Consider the following 21,321-nt stretch of genomic DNA (forward strand, 5'->3'; position numbering starts at 1 on the left):
ATTTGGAAGCTGGTGATAGCTAGAATCTAGTGCAGTGTCTCAATGATACTATCAAGGAGTCAGTTCTTCCCATCTGCTACTCTGCCATCCTCAGCATGTTGGCTTTGGCTCTTTGGATTTGTGGTCTCATGGCTACATGATGGATGCCATAGCACTAGGTATCAGTCTTTCACAACAGCATCCCAAATGGGAAAGGAGGAGAGTGGGAAGAAAAGAGACTTTCCATTATCAGGGATGCAAATCCTTCCCATTTGCATCTCATTGGCTAGGTGCAAGAGAGTCTGGAAATATATTTGTCTAAGGAAAATGAGATACCTGTGATGGGCTTAGACAGGTCATGACTTATACCCTTGGGTTGAACACATTGCTGTCCTGAGTAGAACGAGATTGTGTTAGCTAAGACAAAGCAGAGAAATGACTGTTGGGTTGGCAATTGTATCTGTCACACATGGGGAATATTTTTAATATTGTTGAAGATATAAATGGCCTCTGAGGAGGCTCTTGGCATAGAAACTCTAAGAGGATGTTGTTGAGTTGAAATATTGGAAGAAGAGACTTCCTTCTGGGATTATTTCTTGAATGATGTGAGGTCAGTACGTTCCATCTATTTCTGAGAAAAAGAATCATTTGGGCCACAGACATGAAAGGATCCCTATAAGTCATCTGTCAATTGAATGAAAGTGATTGACTATCTTTTATAATATTTCTTTGTTAATATTTATTTAGGCTGCACTGGGTGTTCATTGCAGCTTGTGGGATCTTCACTGTGGCATGCAGAGTCTTAGTCGCAGCTTCCAAGATCTAGTCCCCCAACCAGGTGACAAACCCAGGCCCCCTGCATTGGGATCTTGGAATCTTAGCCACTGGACCACTAGGGTAGTCCCAAAGTGATTTATTTTAGAAATCAAGAGTACATTGGGGAGAAAAACCAATCACCATTGGTTCTATATCGAAATTATCCTATTCTTTTGGAGATGGTAATATTTCACAGATTTCCCTTTTTAACTAATATATTGTTTCTTTCCAGTGCTCAGAGAAATTATTTTGGAAATTGACCTCATAGCCTGAATAGTATTGTTTATATCTCTATGATTAGAGGAAGTCATGTATTTTTAGGGTGACACCAGGTCACTCAAGCTATCATGCTTTCCCAGATTTAGAATATTGAAAGCAGAATTTTAACCACCAGCATATTGAGATTGTTGTTTTGCAGATGTCTCTCTATGCTGGCTTATATCTGAGACTCTGTAAACATTTTAAGGACAAAACAAAACAAATAGTCCTTGTCATTACAATTTGTAAATGAATTATAAAATAACACAAACCCTCCGCATTTGTCTATGACACATGTGAAAAATAACTCAAGATTCCATGAAGGTTAAAAAAAAAATCAAGGATGCGCTTGGTTCATAGACACTGTGACAATCCTGGTCATTAGTAATGACTTGTTAATCTTTCTTGCTCCATGCCAGCTGGCCCTAAGAGCAGAATGAAAAATTGCTTTGGCAGAGAGCTTACTTCCTGATAAATTACAAAATTAAAAAAAAAAAAAGATAACTGAAGACCCCAAATATCACTTGCAGTAGCATGTAGTTAAGACATTGAAAAGACATCAAATTCTAGGCACTGCTATCAGAGCTTTAGATGTATCTTCAATCCTGATAAAAACCCGATGAAGTGGGTGCCATCATTGTACCCACTTTACTGGTGAAGAAACTGAGACACAGGGGGCTGAACATCTGAAGTCACACAACCACTGTAACAAGTGGCAGAGCTGGGATTCCAAGCTCTGGTATCTGGCTCCCAAGTCCATGAATTATAGCTGCATCTCTCCACTAACCTCCGTTTTATAAAATCCTTCTAGTTCATAACAAGAAAATTGTTTCCAGCTCCAGAAAATATTATCTTAACTTTTGACACATTTCCCTGTCGTAAGTAGTTTCTCATTAAGTAAAATTATAAAATCCACAAATGAAGGTGATCCAGTAGGCTTTACTTTTTCCCATTCGTGGCTTGGAGAAATTTTACCTCCACTTGAAAGAGCAGAAGGCTTGTCTTCAAGGGTTACCATGGTAACAGTACACTATAGTCTTTGACTTGGGTAGCTTCAGTAGATAATACTGTATGAGCCATCTGTCTGGAATTCGATGATAAAAAATATGAATATATGACCATTATCAAGACCCCCTCTTCAGATCATGTTCACATAGTTGGAGGCTTGGGTGCCAAGCTGATTTGGGCTTAAGGTAATGCTTTATTTGCTTCCATGAGACTGTAAATGTTCAAGTGACCAGATGTTCTCTTGAGCATTAAAGCTAGAAGACTTAGGACTTCCACGGAGGTCCAGTGATTAAGACTCTGTGCTGCCAATGCAGGGGGAAAGGGTTTGATTCCTGTGGTAAAGAATCTGCCTGCCAATTCAGGAAACTCAGGAGACATGGATTCGATCCATGGTGGGGAAGATCCCCTGGAGGAGGAAATGACAACCCTCTCCAGTATTCTTGCCTGGAAAAATCCCATGGACAGAGGAGCCTGGCGGGCTTCAGTCCACTGGGGCGCAGAGTTGGACATGACTGAGCACACACGCAGGGAATTAAGATCCTGTATCCTGCATGCCCTGGCACAGCCAAAAGATTTTTTTAAAAGCTATCAGATTTACGGAGGAATAAAAGTAGCGATGGCAGAGCCACTGCAGACCTTTGACAGAGTTCATTTTTCTCTCTGAGGAAGAAGGAGAGCTTCAGGGGATCAGGGAGCAGATTGAAGTGTTCAGCCTCTGACTCCAAGTGTTCGACGGTCCCCACTGTGCAGTCCCACTCCTACCACAGATGCCATGAAAGACAGTGAAGACTGCTCAGACTTGTGTGCTAGTCGTTCAGTCGTGTCTGAATCTTTGCAGCCCCTCTGACTGCAGCCCACCAGGCTCCTTTGTCCATGGAATTCTCCAGGCAAGAATACTGGAGTGGGTAGCCTTCCCCTTCTCCTGGGATCTTCCCAACCCAGGGATCAAACCCAGGTCTCCCACATTGCAGGCACATTCTTTACTATCTGATCCACTAGGGAAGCCTCAGACTTGAGGAATTGCTATTTACTGAAGAAACAAACACCCAGTAGAAATGTACAGAGGATTAGCAGTACTGGCACGCGAGGAGGATTTGACCGTCTGCATAACAGTTTCGCAAATCATTTGGATAAATGACACCATTTGGAGGAGAATCTTCCAAACCAAGTCTAAATGCCAGAACCCTTTTGAGAAGGTTTACGCAATTCTGGTTCTTTTCTTCCTTTTGTCAGAAATGTATTGGGTGACATTGTTCCAGATATAGTTTACTATTTGGGACATGGGAGAAATTATCCTGTTTTTTCCTGTGAGATATTATTGGAAGATTAATATCAATGGAGTAAATATTACATTAAGTAGAAACATAATTCAGAATGCAAAGATAAAGCTATCTTAGAAGTATGGCGTAGTCCTTCCTTCTTCCCCTCTTATCTTTAAAAAGGCAAAGAAAAATGTGGCCTCCTAGTACTCTTGCCTGGAAAATCCCATGGATGGAGGAGCCTGGTAGGCTGTGGTCCACAGGGTCTCTAAGAGTCAGTCATGACTGAGCGACTTCAAAGACTTCACTTTCATGCATTGGAGAAGGAAATGGCAACTCACTCCAGTGTTCTTGCCTAGAGAATCCCAGGGATGGGGGAGCCTGGTGGGCTGCCGTCTATGGGGTTGCACAGAGTCGGACACGACTGAAGTGACTTAGCAGCAGCAGCAGCTGGTAGGTACCACATTGATGCAACTCAGGGAAACAGTGGAACTTGTCCTTACTAGGAAATGTAAGTAAACTTTGTGTGACACTTGCTTCTGTGACTGGAAGCACTGGGCCAGTTTATTTTAATGGTGTCAGGAAAGATGGGAAAAAGAGAACCACCTCTCAGGTAACACTGAGGCAGTGAAGAGACTTAATTGAATAGACCTATTCATTTTTTTTATTTTAAAAATATTTGCAGTCAATATCTGAACTTACCAAGTCAGAACAGCTTATAAAACCAAACCAGGAACTATCCTTGTTGTCCAATGTCTAAGACTCTGTGCTCCCAGTGCTAGGGGCCCAGGTTCCATCCCTGGTCAGGGAACTAGATCCCACATGCCGCAGCTAAAGATCCCATGTGCCGCAACTAAGACCCAGTGCAGCCAAATAAAGAAATATTTTTTTAAAGAAATCACATTTTCATCTCTTGGCACCTCCAGGAATCATCTTCCAGCACAGAAACAATAGAGCACATCAGTGTTTTTTCTATTGCGGGTTCTTTTGGTCACATTATCAGCTAGGTATGGGCTAAGAAAAGACAGGTTATTTTGGACAAAATGGGACTTAGAGTCCCATTCTTTGGGTGTGTATAACACAGCCCCTTGTGATTACAGAGTGGAGGTGACAAATAGATTCAAGGGGTTAGATTTCACAGACAGAGTGCCTGAAGAACTCCTGATGGGCACAGTAGGTAACAGTTACCTCCTTTACGACAGGAGGCTTGTAACACTGTACAGGAGGCAGTGACCAAAACCATCCCAAAGAAAAAGAAACACAAGAAGGCAAAATAGTTGTCTGAAGAAGCTTTACAAATAGCTGAGGAAAGAAGAGAAGCAAAAGGCAAAGGAGAAAAGGAAAGATATATCCATCTGAATGCAGAGTTCCCAAAGAATAGCAAGGAGAGATAAGAAGGCCTTCTTAAATGAACAATGAAAAGAAATAAAGGAAAAATATAGAATGGGAAAGACTAGATATCTCTTCGAGAAAACTGGAATTATCAAGAGAACATTTCTTGCAAGAAGGGGCATGATAAAGGACAGAAACAGTAAGGACCTAACAGAAGCAGAAGAGATTAAGAAGTGGCAAGAATACATAGAAGAACTAAACAAAAAAGGTCTTAATAACCTGGATAACCACAATACTGTGGTCGCTCACCTAGAGCCGGACATCCTAGAGTGTGAGGCCAAGTGGGCCTTAGGAAGCATAACTATAAGCAAAGCTAGTGGAGGTGACGGAATTCCAGCTGAGCTATTTCAAATCCTAAAAGATGATGCTGTTAAAGTGCTGCATTCAATATGTCAGCAAATTTGGAAAACTCATCAGTGGCCACAAGACTGGAAAAAGTCCGTTTTCATTCCAGTCCCTTAAAAGGGCAATGCCAAAGAATGTTCAAACTACCAAACAGTTGTGCTAATTTCACATGTTAGTAAGGTGATGCTCAAAGTCCTTCAAGCTAGGCTTCACAGTATGTAAACTCAGAACTTCCAGATGTGTAAGCTGGTTTCAAACAGGCAGAGGAGCCAGAGATCAAATTGCCAACATTCACTGGCTCATGGAGAAAGCAAGGGCATTCTAGAAAAATGGCTACTTCTGCTTCACTGACTATGCTAAAGCCTTTGACTGTGTGGATTACATCAAACTGTGGAAAATTCTTAAAAGAAATGGGAATACCAGACCACCTTACCTGCCTCCTGAGAAACCTACATGTGGGTATCTTGTGCTTAGTCACTCAGTCGTGTCTGACTCTTTGCACCCCATGGACTATCAGGCAACAATTAGAACTGGACATGGAACAACTGACTGGTTCAAAATTGGGAAAGGAGTATGACAAGGCTGTATACTGTCACCCTGCTTATTTAACTTCTATGCAGAATACATCATGTGAAATCCTGGGCTGGATGAGTCACAAACTGGAATCAAGATTACTGGGAGAAATATCAACAATCTCAGATATGCAGGTAGTACCACTCTAAAGGCAGACAGTGAAGAGGAACTAAAGAACCTCTTGATCAGGGTGAAAGAGGCAAGAGAAAAGGCTGGCTTGAAACTCAACATTAAAACTAAGATCATGGCATCTGGTCCCATCACTTCATGGCAAATAGAAGGGGAAAAAGTGGAAAAAGTGACAGATTTTCTTTTCTTGAGCTCCAAAATCACTGCAGACGGTGACTGCAGCCATGAAATTTAAAGACGCTTGCTCCTTGTAAGGAAAGCTGTGACAAACCAAGACAGTGAATTAAAAAGCAGAGGCATCACTTTGCTGACAAAGGTCCATATAGTCAAGGATGTGAGGACTGGACCATAAAGAAACACTGAGCACCAAGGAAGGATTGATGCTTTCAAATTGTGATGCTGGAGAAGATTCTTGAGGGTTCCTTGGACTGCAAGGAGATCAAACCTATCAATCCTAAAGGAAATCAGTCCTGAATATTTATTGGAAGGACTGATGCTGAGGCTGAAACTCCAGTACTTTGGCCACCTGATGCGAAGAGCCAACTCATTGGAAAAGATCCTGATGCTGGGAAGAATTGAAGGGGCCGGCAGAGGGTGAGATGGTTAGATAGAATCACCAACTCAATGGGCATGAATTTGAGCAAACTCTGGAGATGGTGGAGGACAGAGGAGCCTGGTGTGCTACAGTCCATGGGGTCACAGAGAATCAGACAGGACTTAGTGACTGAACAGCAACAACAGAGTTGTTCAGTTACCAGGTTCAGTTACCACAGTTGTTCTCTTCCCAGGGAAAGAGAAAGAGGGAAAAGGATCAAGATACATGAGATGGGGCACTGGTAGATTAACAAAACCAGAAAGTGGTGGTTGCTCAGTTGCATCCTACTCTTTGCGATCCCATGAACTGTAGTAGCCAGGTTCCTCTGTCCATGGAATTCTCCAGGCAAGAATACCAGAGTGGGTAGCCATTTCCTTCTCCAGGGGATCTTCCCTACCCAGCAATTGAACCCAAATCTCCAGCATTGCAGGCAGATTCTTTACCATCTGAGCCACCACAAAACTGAAGCTGGTCCTAAAAGAGCTTTTTACTTTGATCTTCTGGCCTCCATGGTAACTCAAAAGTGGGTAGGGAGGTGAAGGAAGGAAGGGGGCTTCCGCTGTCTACACACATATACCTCACTGTTGTCCTTAAGCTCGTATTCATCAATTGCCAAAGAACCTAGTGACGTTGGGATATATTATGGCTGAAGTAGATGTTCTTCATTGTAAGAATCTTCTTTGTGACGTATTACTAGGTCAGAAGACTGATTTAGCTCATCACCTATTTCTTGACTCCTGTCAAAGTGATTTTGGGAGTCTAATCCAATTGAATAAGACAGTAAAGATCTATAGTTTTAAAGACATAACTAGGTCACAGATTTCTATCTAAAACTATACATATTTCAGAAAAAACTACAGGAGGAGATCTTCTATATTAAGCACTAAACAGAGAGTTCTTAGGCTTGACATCGGAATGATGATCCACACAAGGAAAACTTGGTAAGTTAGAACATATCAAAATTGAAAAAGACTTTCTTTTAAATACATGGTCCTGGATATTTACATGCAAAAAAAAGATGAAGTTATCTTGTACCACATACAGAAATTAAATCAAGATATAGCAAAGATCTGAATAGGCAGAGATAAAACCATAAAACATTTAGAATAAAGCATAAGGAGGAGGTCTCATGACACTGGATTTGACAGTGGTTTCTTGGATGGAACACCAAAACCACAGGCAACAGCAATAACAAAATAGATAAACTGGACTTCATGAAAATTTAAAACTTCTGTGCATCAAAGGTCACTATCAATAAAGTGAAAAGGCAACTCACATAATGGGAGAAAATTTTGTAAGTCATATATCTGATAAGGGATTAATGTTTAGAATATATAAAGAACTCCTACAACTCAACAATTTAAAAAGATTTTTAAATGTGCAGAAGACATGAATAGACTTTTCTCCAAAGAAGAGATACAAATGGCCAGTAAGCAAATGAAAAGATGCTCAACATCACTAATCATTAGGGAAATGCAAATCAAACCCACAGTTAGATACCACTTCACACCCATTTGGAGAAGGAAATGGCAATCCATTCCAGTATTCTGGCCTGGAGAATTCCATAAACTGTGTAGTCCATGGGGTTGCAAAGAGTCAGATATGACTTAGCAACTTTCACTTCACTTCACACCCATTAGGTTGGCTACTATCAAGAAACCAGAAAATAGCCAGAGTTGGTGAGGATATGGAGAAATTGGAACTCTTGTGTATCACTGGTGTGGGTGTAAAATGGTGTGGCTGTCACGAGGGGTCCTCAAAAAATTAAACATAGAATTACCATGTGACCAATTTCATTCCTAGGTAGATACCCCAAAGAATTGAAAACAGGGACATGAGTTTGTTTATATGTAATATATAGCAGCATCATTCACAGCAGCCAAAAAGTGGAAGCAACCCACGTGTCCATTGATAGATGAATGGACAGACAAAATATGGTGTGTGTGTATATACATCCAATGGGGTGTTATTCAGCCTTAGAGAGAAATGAAGCTCTGATACACACCACATCAGGGATGAACGTTAAGGACTTTATACTAAATGAAGTAAGCCAGACACAAAAGGACGAATATTGTATGATTTCACTCACATGAGGTAGCTATACTAGTAAAAATCATAGAAATAGAAAGTACAATGGTGGGTACCAGGGGCTGGGGCAGGAGGAAAGAGGGTTATTGTTTAACAGGTATATAGTTCCAGTTTGGGAAGATGAAAAAATTGTGGAGATGAATAGTGGTGATAGTTACGTAATGATATGAAGGTACTTAAAAAGTTCTGGAGATGAATACTGGTGATGGTTACATAATGATATGAAGGTCAGTTCAGTCAGTCAGTTCAGTCGCTCAGTTGTGTCTGACTCTTTGCAACCCCATGAATTGCAGCACGCCAGGCCTCCCTGTCCATCACCATCTCCTGGAGTTCGCTCAAACTCACATCCATCGAGTCGGTGATGCCATCCAGCCATCTCATCCTCTGTCGTCCCCTTCTCCTCCTGCCCCCAATCCCTCCCAGCATCAGAGTCTTTTCCAATGACTCAACTTTTCTCATGAGGTGGCCAAAGTATTGGAGTTTCAGCTTTAGCGTCATTCCTTCCAAAGAACACTCAGGACTGATCTCCTTTAGAATGGACTGGTTGGATCTCCTTGCAGTCCAAGGGACTCTCAAGAGTCTTCTCCAACACCACAGTTCAAAAGCATCAATTCTTTGGCGCTCAGCTTTCTTCACAGTCCAACTCTCACATCCATACATGACCACAGGAAAAACCATAGCCTTGACTAGAGGACCTTTGTTGGCAAAGTAATGTCTCTGCTTTTGAATATGCTATCTAGGTTGGTCATAACTTTCCTTCCAAGGAGTAAGCGTCTTTTAATTTCATGGCTGCAATCACCATCTGCAGTGATTTTGGAGCCCCCCAAAATAAAGTCAGCCACTGTTTCCCCATCTATTTCCCATGAAGTGATGGGGCCAGATGCCATGATCTTCATTTTCTTAATATTGAGCTTTAAGCCAACTTTTTCACTCTCCTCTTTCACTTTCGGGTTCTTAATGCCATTGAATAGTACACTTACAATGATTAAAATGGTTTAAAAAAAATTAGTGTTATGTATATTTTACCATACATACATAAAAAAACTTAAAATAATTCTTTAATAAGAGATTTTGTTCAAGGGAACGAAGATGCTACAGCCTTGAAGGTTTCCAAACCATGTATCCTCCCAAAAAAGATTAGTATCTAGAATATATGAAGATCTCTCAAACTGTTTTTTTTTCTCAACTGTTAAAAAAAGAAATCCAAATTGAAAATGGGTAAAAAGAATAGACATTTCACTGAAGAGGACATCCAGATGGCAAACAAGCACAGGGAAAGATATTCAACATCACTAGCACCAGGGAAATGCAAATTAAAACTACAATGAAATATCAAATATATAACTATCAGAATGGCTAACATAAAAAATAGTGACAGCACTGGCTAACACCAATTATTTAATGATAACACCAGATAGTGATATCACCAGTACTGATAATGATATGAAGACCTTGGATCAATCATACATTGTTAGTAAGAATATAAAATGGTACAGCTTCTCTGGAAACAGTTTGACCAAGTCCTTAAACTAAACATGTAGGACTTCCCTGGTAATACAGTGAATAAGAATCCACCTGCCAACGCAGGGGACATAGGTTCGATCCCTGGTCTGGGAAGATCCCATATGCCGCAGAGCAGCTAAGCCCGTGCACCATAGCTACTGAGCTCGTGCTCTGGAGCCTGTGTTCTGCAACTACTGGAGCCCGTGTGCCTAGATCCTGTGCTCTGAAACAAGAGAAGCCACCGCAGCAGAACTAGAGAGTAGCCCTCATTCGCTGAAACTAGAGAAAAGCCTGAGCATAGCAACAAAAACCCAGCACAACCAAAAATAAAATTAAAATAAATATATCATTTTTAAGAAAGAACTAAACGCTTATTAGCTTTGCACAGTGGCAGTTTTGTAGGCAATGAGGTTTATCCAAGGTGTGATTATTGCTAATTGAAAACTTTTCCCAATACCCTACCATGATGACTTGAAATATAGTCTGCAATGGCAATTTTTGACAGTCTCATGGAGACCGAATTTTTTTTTTTTAAAGGCTAGACATGTATTATCAAATGACCCAGAAATTGCAATCTTGGGTGTTTATTCCGAGAAATAAAAACTTATGTTTGCACAAACACCTGTAAACTAATGTTCATAGCTTCTTGATTTGCAATGGCCAAAAACTTGAAATAAACCAGGTGTCTTGTAGGGGTGAATAAACACACTTGGTCCATCCATACCATGGAATACTACCCAATAATAAAAGGTACCAAACCATTGATCAACACAAACCTTAGATGGTCTCCAGGGAATTATGCTGAGTTAAAAAAAAAAAAAAGTCAGTCCTAAAGGCTCCATTCTACATGATCCCATTTGTATAATATTGTTGAAATGATAAAATTATAGAATTGGAGAACAGATTAATGAGTGCCAGAGATCACTAAGAAGGATGTGGAGGAGAGAAGTGCGTGTGGTTATGAAAGGGTGGCACTAGGGCTCTTTGAGGTGATGGACACTGTCTGTCCTGCGCCTTGACTGTAGTGGTAGTCATATGATCTACACATGTGAAATTGCATAAACTAAATACACAGAGTGAAAAAGCTGGCTTAAAACTCAACATTCAAAACACTAAGATCATGGCATCTGGTCCTATCACTTCATGGCAAATAGATTGGGAAAAAGTGGAAATGGTGACAGACTTTATTTTGGGGGGTTCCAAAATCACTGCAGATGGTGACTGCAGCCATGAAATTAAAAGACGCTTGCTCCTTGGAAGAAAAGCTATGACAAACCTTGGCAGTGTGTTAAAAACAGAGACATTACTTTGCTGACAAAGGTCCATCTAGTCAAAGCTATGGTTTTTCCAGTAGTTATGTATGGATGTGAGAATTGGACCATAAAGAAGGCTGAGTACCGAAGAACTGATGCTTTCTAACTGTGGTCATGGAGAAGACTTGAGCATCCCTTGGACAGAAAAGAGATCAAACTAGTCAATCCTAAAGGAAATCCACCCTGAATATTCACTGAAAGGACTGACGCTGTAGCTGAAGCTCCAATACTTTGGCCACCTGATGTGAAGAACCAACTCACTGGAAAAGACCCTGATGCTGGGAAGGAATGAAGGCAGGAGGAGAATGGGATGACAAAAGATGAGATGATTGGATGGCATCACCGACTCAATGGACAAGAGTTTGAGCAAACTCTGGGAGATGGTGAAGGACAGGGAAGCCTGGCGTGCTGCAGTCTATGGGGTCACAAAGAGTCAGACACGACTGAGTGACTGAACAACAACAAAATACACATACACAGAAAGGAGAGCATGTAAAGCTCATGGAATCTGAATAAAGTGAAAACATTGTATCAGTGTCAGTATCTTGGTGTTGATATTGTACTGTGGTTATACAGGATGGGGATAAAGAGTGAAGGATATACAGGATCACTTTATTCTTTCTTACAACTGCCCGTGAACTTGGAATTTTCTAAAACAAACAAAAAACATAACCAAAGTAAACATTATGAAGAAGCACAAAGTAGTTCCATTAGGAGCTAATAAAACAATTATCCATAAACTTATTCTTATCACCTCGCAAGGCATCTCTTTGGTTAAGAAAGGGAAATTTTCATTTCTCATTAGACAAAGGATACAGTCTGGTTTTTTCCTAATTTGAACATAAGGTTTTCCTGTGAGAATTAAGCTAGTAAAAATAGAACATTTCAGGAGAGTAGCCATTAGCCACCTTAACTGCTTTCAAAACAAAATAAGAAAAGCAATGCTTACTTAAAGATAACCAAAGAGTAAACACTTAGAAAGGTGGGCCCTGAATATATATGTAAGGAAAAGGTATTAACTAGCTTTTGGAAAGTCATCTGAAGAAAGAAACTATTACTACCAGGAAGGGTGTCTGTATTGTCCTAGACAAGTATGAGCCCAGAGCAGAAAGCATTAACCCGTCCTCAGCCCAGCCCTGGAGGGAGAGTACTTTGTCCTTATAGGAGCACTGGCCTGCTTGGCAGTTAGAGTTGACAGAGATGCCACTTACAGAACACACATTATGTACGACGTACTTTGCCTGCCTTGTCATTAATGCTCCGAACAACCCTACAAAATAGTTATCTCCATAATGAAACTAAGGCTTAGGAGATGAAATAACAGGACTTCCCTGGTGGTCCAGTGGTTAAAACGTCACTTTCCAATGCAGTGGGCACGAGTTCGATCCCTGGTTGGGAAAACCAAGGTCCTGCGTGCCTTGGAGTATGACCAAAATTTTAAAACGAGAGAGACGGAAAAACTTGCCAGAGATCACACGGCTACAGAATGGCAGGCCTGGGCTTCAGTCCCCTGCCTGGCCATGCCACCTCCTGCCCACCATACTGCCTCTCTCGAAAGGCAGTGAGCGCACAAAGCCATTGTGCTTAATGCCATAGTCCTAGAATCGTCCTGGTAACTCTCTTCGCTCTTCTGTCTTGCAAGTTTTGATTTCTCATGTAGATGTTCCTAAAAGGGGGTCCAGTGCGAGTGTTTGTCCTTCTGGCAGTTGTGTCTCTCACTGTACATGAATTGGTTGACATTGTGATTTTGTCGCCAGTCCATTTTAAAAATGGTTAATAGGCATGCGTTCTTCTATGGCTGATAATTCTGGGTATACTGGAGAATTCTGTTACTGTAAAAATATAAGATACTGAACTTGGGTTAACTTCCAAGGTATTCCACCCCCCTGTAGGGCCTCAGAATTCAGTCTTCAAGATGGAGAGATGGTGTTACTGATTTAAGGAACTGTCCCAGGCTGACAGCATCAGTTATTGGCAAAGCTAAGGTTGAGAACTAGGTCTCCTACCTGTTACTCTGGTGTAACCATTTCAGCTCTACTTATCCTGACGGAGCACCCTATTTCAGGGGCAGCTCCAGAAAAATGGGTTTACATGCTCAATTAACATCCTTATTTTCTGTACTCCCTCTGCATTTTGAGTACTGGTGGAATTATTTTTGTTAGCATTATTTGTAGCTTTATTATGAGCCCACAATATTCTGTACATAAATTAATGAATGGATACTGAAAAACTGTATTGTGAATGTTTAAAATGTTCTTCATTTTTCACATTAACCGGATAGCACCACTGGCTCATAGAACAGCTTTTATATATTACACAGACTACTACCCATAAATAGTTGTATTCATCAGAGTATTTCCACCACCTGTTATAGTACCTGTCACAAGTAGGTTGTCAATAGTTATATACGGGTTTGGATTGGATTCGATTGAATTAAATTGATTGAAAGTGGCTCTAATGTGTTTCAACTTCTAGATTCTATAATTTATTTAACACCCCTACTCAGATAGATGTTCAGACAACAGCATGATTGTTCACTGACACAGTGTTAGGTCCAACTGTCTGTGCCTTAGTGTGAAAGACGTACCGAATCAGGTAGGTCAGTTCTGAGAACTAAGATCTGAGTCCTCGCAGGTTAGCAGCCTGGAAGGGAAGTCTATGTTCTCTCTCTGTTTTCAACACTCGGAAGAGCCAGGTAATCTCAGCACATGAAAGCAGGTATCATGGAGGTATCAGAAATGTGGCAGCACTGGTTCAAACCCAGTAAGTAACTTTTTGTGGTTAATTATAAAACCCGAAATATTAATAATGAGCAGTGATATTTCCTTGTGAAAGTGTTAGTTGCTCGGTCGTGTCTGACCCTTTGCGACCCCGTGGGCTGTAGCCAGCCAGGCTCCTCTGTCCTTGGGAATTCCCAGGCAAGAATACTAGAGTGGGTAGCCACTACCTTCTCCAGGGGATCTTCCCAATCCAGGGATTGAACCTGGGTCTCCCGCATTGCAGGTGGATTCCTTATTGTCTGAGCCATCCACTCTTACTACTGGGAGACTTTTAGTTGTCATCATGTCTTCTGTACAGTGTTGCTAAAGCAGGCGAAATGATGGTTGTTGAAATTTCCATTACTTTCTTCTAGTTCAAACAAGGGACCTGCTTTCAGAGCTTTTAGCTCCCTGTGAACATATCCTTCCTTGCCAAACAAAAATAATAGCCACTGTTAGAGGTGCATTTAATCACATTATCCTGTTTGTCAGGTCACCTGTGGAGGTCACTTAGGACATTTTAGTTGCTTGGAACAAGCTTTCCTTTTTGCCTTAAGGATTGTTGGCATCCAGTGTCTCAAATCAATTTCATCTGATAGCTTTGGGCAAAGAAGGAAACTGATAATTAGTTACTTCTTTCTGTTCTATACCAATAACTTTTCACAGATGTATCTGAAGCTTCTGGTTTTCATTTCATTTTTGTGGAGAATTTTTTGTTCACATATTTTTCCTTTAAAATACAATATCCAAAATGCCTGACATCTGTATTCTTTTTCATTGTGTTGGTTGAAGCAAATTGAAAGTTATCCACAACACATTGTTTTCTAGAGCATTCGTCTCCAGAGTCTTCTGAGATGGTTGCTCAATAACATGTCAGGAGGAAAGTCCAGATTTGCAAAGCATTTGTCATTCCTTTCTGTGCTGCTGATTTGTTTAGTAACCATTTCTCACACTCTTGTCTGCCAAGTTGCAGAAATATGTACAAGCCAGGTCCACAGATCTATAAATCCATAAGTATTAATAATAGTACTAGGACTTACTGGTGGTCTGGTGGTTGAGACTCTGCACTTCTGATGAAGGGGGCATGGGTTTGATCCCTGGTCAGGGAACTAAGATCCCACATGCCATGCAGCCAATAAATAAATAAAAAGATGATGAATGTAGATAGTTTCAAAATGTCAGATTACTAGAAAACTATGTTAGGGACTTCCCTGGTCATCCAGTGGCTAAGACCCCATGCTCTCCATGCAGAGGGCCAGGGTTCAATCCCTGCTCAGGGAACTCGATCCTACCTTCTGCAGCTAAGTGTCTGCATAACTCAACTAAAGATCCCACATGCTGCAAGGAAGATCAAAGACCATACATGCCACAACTGAGACCTAGCACATCCAAATAAATACATAAACATTTTAAAAAAGAAAACTATGTTAAGTAATATTAATAGCACTACAAGTAGGTTGTATGCCTTTGGTATCTAGATTTTCTCCTGAAAGTCCTAACCCAAACTCTTTGGTCCTTTCTTGAATACACTGATGCTTGTATAAGGATGCACATCTTTAGGAGAAATTTTCCATCAATTCTCAACTAAAATTTTGGAATATTTAAGGTAATGATAGAAAACAGTCTAACATGTTACTTGCTCAAGGGATTTCCTGCATGTGTAGTTGACAGTAATGATACTCATTTGAATCTTTGTTTCATAAACTATGCTTTTGTTTTTTTTTTTTTCATTAAAGTAAGCTTCCTTTCTATCTTGAAAGGGTGAGACCAAGTTTTGCCTTAGTTATTAACACTTGTTGATTTTATTTCAGGGGCACAGGCATCAGGCATGGATGGGAAGAAATGCAGTGTATGGATGTTTTTACCTCTTGTTTTTACCGTGTTTACATCTGCTGGGTTGTGGATAGTGTGAGTATTCTCTTATGTAAGGATTCAGGTGTAATGTAGATAAAAAAGTAAAGTCTTGATAGTACAGCCCCCCTTTTCTGTGTCTGCAGGCTCCACACCCTCAAAGTCAACCAACTCCTAATCAAAAATATTCAGGAAAAAAAAATTCCAGAAAGTTCCAAAAAGCAAAACTTGAATATGCTGCTCACTGGCAACTACTTATATAGCATTTTACTTTATCTTTACAACTATTGTATTTAGTGTCATCAATAACTTAGAAATGAAAGTGTACAGGAGGATGTGCAGAGAGTACAGGTGACCCTTGACCAGCAGTACTTTGAACTGTGAGAGTCCACTTATACGTGGATTTTTTTTTTCAATAAATACTACAGTACTATGTGGTCCATGGTTGGTTGAGTTTGAGGATGTGGAGCTGACTACAGGATGTGAGAATCCACAGATTCTGGTATCCACTGCTTCTCCTGGAACCAGTCCCCTGCAAATACAGATGGACAACTGTATATGTCATATTCTCGTGAATGTATTTGTAAATACTTTAAAATAATGTTGGCTAACTCAACCTTGCTGAAGTCCCCATTTCCCTGTCTTTGTTCTATCACCCAAAGTAAACAATAAGTATGAGTAATAAATTTTGCAAAGCATATATTGCATACTGGTGATATGGACTCACTATTTGCAAGATTTGCTAATTTGACGCTAACGTGCTACAGATTTGGGCTTCCCAGGTGATGCAGTCGGAGAAGGCGATGGCACCCCACTCCAGGACTCTTGCCTGGAAAATCCCATGGACGGAGGAGCCTGGTGGGCTGCAGTCCATGGGGTCGCTAAGAGTTGGACATGACTGAGCTACTTCACTTTCACTTTTCACTTTCATGCATTGGAGAAGGAAATGGCAACCCACTCCAGGGTTCTTGCCTGGAGAATCCCAGGGACGGGAGAGCCTGGTTGGGCTGCTGTCTCTAGGGTTGCACAGAGTCGGACACGACTGAAGCAACTTAGCAGCAGCAGCAGCAGCAGCAGCAGGTGATGCAGTGGTAAAAAATCTGCCTGCCAATGCAGAAGACTCAAGAAAGGAGGGTTCAGTCCCTGGGTGGAGGAGATTCCCTGGAGAAGGAAATGGCAACCCTCTCCAGTATTCTTGCCTGGAAAACTTCATGGACAGAGGAGCCTGGCGGACTACAGTCCATGGAGTCACAAAGAGTCGGACTCAACTGAGCACACATACATACGTATATTCGAACATTTGCTTGTTTAACGTTATCGAATATATGGACGTCCTTATTCTCGATGACTGTTAAACAAGCAAATATGATTTAATGTGGTTAGTCCAGTAATATTGGGAAACAGATAATTCTTTTTTTAAATTTCTTTGCTTTATAAAGTTTATTGTTTTTTCTTCATAGATACTTCATAGCTGTGGAAGATGACAAAATTTTCCCATTAAATTCAGCTGAAAGGTAAAGTTTATCTCTGGGTAACTCTTTGTTCATCAGTAGATTTAGCAAAACTTTGCCACTGGTAAAGTTAAACTATGCAAAAGTAACTGTGTGTTAACCTGAGCTTCTGGGTTTTTTCTGTCATCCAGGAAACCTGGTGTGAAGCATGCACCATATATAAGGTAACTTGATCATTCTCTTCTGATCTGCTGTATCTTAGGCAACGTTAGCAGGGTGTATTAGTTCTGACTATTAGGACAAAGTAGCCTAGACTGGGTGGCTTACAAACATCAGAAATCTATTTCTCACATCTCTGCAGGCGGAAGTCCAAGATCAGGGTGCCAGCGTGGTCAGGGTCTGATGAGAACCTCTTCCGGTTTCAGCCTGCTGCGTTCTCATTGTGTCCACACATGGCGGAAAGAGGACTAGAGAGCTCCCTGGGGCCCTTTTATAAGGGCACTAACCCCATTCACTGGGGCTCTACTTTCATCACTTAATCACCTCCCAAAGGCCCCGCCTCCTAATACCATCACGTGGGATGTTAGGATTTCAGCATATGAATTTTGAGGGGACATAGACATTCAGTCTATTGCAAACAGTCATAGATTTTACTATAGAAATAATAAAACATTTCATATTTTTCAAGTATTGCAGGTGATGAACCTCCTGCAAGCTGTGTGTTTAGTCAAGTTATGAACATGGCAGCATTCCTAGGTAAGAAGAACATGAAGAATGCTTTACGTGCTTTGGGATATTTCTTTTTTATTTTAAATTCTCCAAAAACTCATATCAAAAGTATGGTGGGCTTAGTGGATAATTTAGTGTCATATCATGTCAGTATGCTAAAGAGGGCTTTTTTTGTTTTGAGGGTCCTTTTTTTTCATAAATCCCTTTCACCTGCTTACCTTCCGTTTTCTTTTCCCTTTACCATCTTCAATCATTATAGCAAATTCTTGACTTTATTTCTTTTGCTGCATGAAATAATGTATTTCATGTGCCATAAAAATCCTGCATGAGACTATAATATTGTGCAATATGTTTTCTTTAAAAAGAATGCTTTATATATTCTTTCACGGGCAAGCATGAAAAATGCATAGGGTCTGAGATAAATATTGATGTGTATAGACATCATCTTTCAGTCTAAAGGTTGGCATTATCATTAGGGTCATGCCCTCCCCTGTTCCTGTACACATATCAAGCTGGCAAATGGGAACACAGGTTTATAAAAAACAGAAAGAAACCTTTTGTACTCATGTCCGGCCCTAATTCCCTTTTCCTTTAGGGACTAAAGCTCTCATTTAATATCCTGTCCTCTTTGTTCTGTGAGTGCTTCTCTCCGGGGGCTGTGGGAACCAGCCATACTCTCTGTCTTCCTCCAAATCAGCCTTATTGTTGTTCAGTCGCTCAGCTATGTCTGACTCTTTGTGACCGCATGGACTGCAGCACACCAGGCTTCCCTGTCTTTCACCATCTCCCAGAGTTTGTTCAAACTCATGTCCATCGAGTCAGTGATGCCATCCAACCATCTCATCCTCTGTCGTCCCCTTCTCCTGCCCTCAATCTTTCCCAGCATCAGGGTCTTTTCCAATGAGTTGGCTCTTCCCGTCAGGTAGCCAAAGTATTGGAGCTTCAGCTTCAGCATCAGTCCTTCCAAATGGTTTAATCTTCTTGCAGTCCAAGGGACTCTCAAGAGTCTCCTCCAGCACCACAGTTCAAATTGCGGAGCTCATCTCCTCCAGGCCAAGGACTGCTCTGTGTCTTTCAACAGGTTGGGACTTCCCTGGTGGTCCAGTGGTTAAGACTCCATGCTTTCCATGCAGAGGGCACGGGTTTGATCCTGGGTCTGCGAATTAAGATCCCACATGCCATGCAGTGCACCCAACAAAAGAAAAAAGTCAACCAATTATCAGCATTAGTATTTTGTTGGGTCCAGTCAGTGATGGCTAAATCCTTCAACAGCAGTTTTCTGAACATGGTCCTTTTGGATACTGAGACTTTCACTCCAAGTGAGAGCTCATGATGATGTTTATTACTGAGGGAGTATTTGACCTTTGTAGCACCTGTCCTCCAAAGAGGTGGCCTGTTATTTCAACTATTTATAACTCTCCTCCCCCTAAAAAATTTCTCTGGCTCTTACATGTTCTTTTTAAATTTTTGCTGTAGGAAAAGGGAAGACCTATAAAATTCCCTGGAAAATCAAGAGAGATGGTTGGTCCAACCTGCACCACAGGCAGAATCTTAGTTGGTTCAGAAGGCAGAGAAACATGGGGAATGTTCCCTTGAGCCCCCAGGGGAAACGCTGGGCAGTCTGGTTTTGTCCTCACTGCCTTCAGTCTTCGTGTTAGTCATTCAGTTGTGTCCAGCTCTTTGAGATCCCATGGACTGTAACCAGCCAGGCTCCTCTGTCCATGGAATTTTCCAGGCAAGAATACTAGAGTGGGTTGCCATTCCCTTCTCCAAGGGATCTATGTGACTCAAGGATTGAACCTGCGTCTCCTGCATAGGAACTCAGTACTCACTCTTTTTTCCTACTCTTCATACCACTCTTCTGAAAAGATGTAATAAATGTACTCATACTAAGGCATAAATGACCTCTAAGGAGATATTTGCATCTAATAGAACACAAAGTCCCAAGAATGACTCTGGACTTGCAGGATCAGAGACCTTTCCCAGTCCATCAGCAATCACACCACGTAGGCAGGTTGGTACCAACTCATACCATCATCCCCACGGAGCACAGCAATAACAGTAATTAATGACAGTCCCTTAACATTCCAGGCACAATGCTAAGTGCTTTGCAAACATTACCTCTTTTAATCATAACACACTGGAGACTTCCCTTACGAGGAAATGTCACAGGATGTCTGTCCGCCATGGGGCTTTAAAGAAACCAGTGAACATGTTAGAAGCCACATGTTACCCTTTGTATTCTTAAGACAAATTGATATGTCCCAATAGTCCTTAGCGCAGTATCTAAAATATGCCAGTTTTCCCAGCCCACAAATTTATCCCTTTACAAAGCTGATGATTAACTCAGTATAAAAGCAGTTCCAAAAACACAGTCATGAGAACAAGTTCCCCTCTTGCAGATGACATCTGTCAGCATCTGATTCTCCAGTCCTCCCCTGCTCCATCAAGAAGCAATTAGGTTTTTACTGGCTTTTGCTCTAAGGTATTGCAGCATCCGGTGTTTATTATATCTCATCACTTTTAGTGCCAGCTGGTAGACACAAAACTGAGTAAGATTAGTGTTCAGTGAGAGTGAACCATCTATTATTTACTTATCCAGGAGTGAAAATGAATCATTTTCCTAATAATTCTTGCCTTACACTGTGGTCACTTTTGTCTCCCCAGGCCTGTCCCTTTTAGATCTCAGACTATCATTTCAGATGACATAACTAACTATAAGAAACAGCCTGCATGCTGTGTGTTCACTCAGTTGTGTCTGACTCTTTGTGACTCCATGGACTGTAGCCTGCCAGACTCTTCTGTCCATGGGATTTTCTAGGCAATAATACTGGAGTGGGTTGCCATTTCCTCCTCCAGCAGGTCTTCCTAACCCAGGGATCCAACCTGTGACTCCTGTGTCTCCTGCATGGTAGGCAGATTCTTTACTACTGAGCCATGGAAAAAGCCCTAAGAAACAACAAAGACCTCATCTAAGTCACTGCTTGTTGGCAGCCATATAGATTATAATTTACAACCTACAAATGCGTTGGTGTGGTATTTATTAAAATCAGTTAGCAAAAATCTTGTGTTTTTTTGATGGACTAATCAAAGATCCAACCAGTCCATTCTGAAGGAGATCAGCCCTGGGATTTCCTTGGAAGGAATGATGCTTAAGTTGAAACTCCAGTACTTTGGCCACCTCATGCGAAGAGTTGACTCATTGGAAAAGACTCTGATGCTGGGAGGGATTGAGGGCAGGAGGAGAAGGGGACGACAGAGGATGAGATGGCT

General features: G+C 41.2%; 1 protein-coding gene and 1 non-coding gene across 11 annotated transcripts in view; both read left to right on the top strand.

The window, feature by feature from the left end:
* TMEM150C (transmembrane protein 150C) overlaps positions 1 to 21,321 on the top strand; it is a 115,266-nt gene that overhangs the window by 77,805 nt on the left and 16,140 nt on the right. For 8 of the 10 annotated variants that reach the window (XM_086405129.1, XM_086405124.1, XM_086405126.1 and 5 more), the window contains 4 exons: positions 15,829 to 15,925; positions 17,329 to 17,382; positions 17,511 to 17,543; positions 18,008 to 18,075. In XM_086405129.1, the coding sequence (XP_086261255.1) occupies positions 15,846 to 15,925; positions 17,329 to 17,382; positions 17,511 to 17,543; positions 18,008 to 18,075 (235 nt within the window). In that variant the 5' untranslated portion in view covers positions 15,829 to 15,845. The remainder of the gene's footprint in view (positions 1 to 15,828; positions 15,926 to 17,328; positions 17,383 to 17,510; positions 17,544 to 18,007; positions 18,076 to 21,321) is intronic. The other 2 variants (XM_086405131.1, XM_086405130.1) reach the window with 1 other exon arrangement.
* LOC147370380 (U4 spliceosomal RNA) lies at positions 10,322 to 10,461 on the top strand. Its single transcript, XR_015166339.1, has one exon. It is a non-coding gene; the product is annotated as a U4 spliceosomal RNA (small nuclear RNA).

Source organism: Bos grunniens, chromosome 6, assembly GCF_055505025.1.
Source record: "Bos grunniens cultivar Pamir isolate PY7600 chromosome 6, Bosgru_T2T1.0, whole genome shotgun sequence".
Lineage (NCBI taxonomy): Eukaryota > Metazoa > Chordata > Mammalia > Artiodactyla > Bovidae > Bos > Bos grunniens.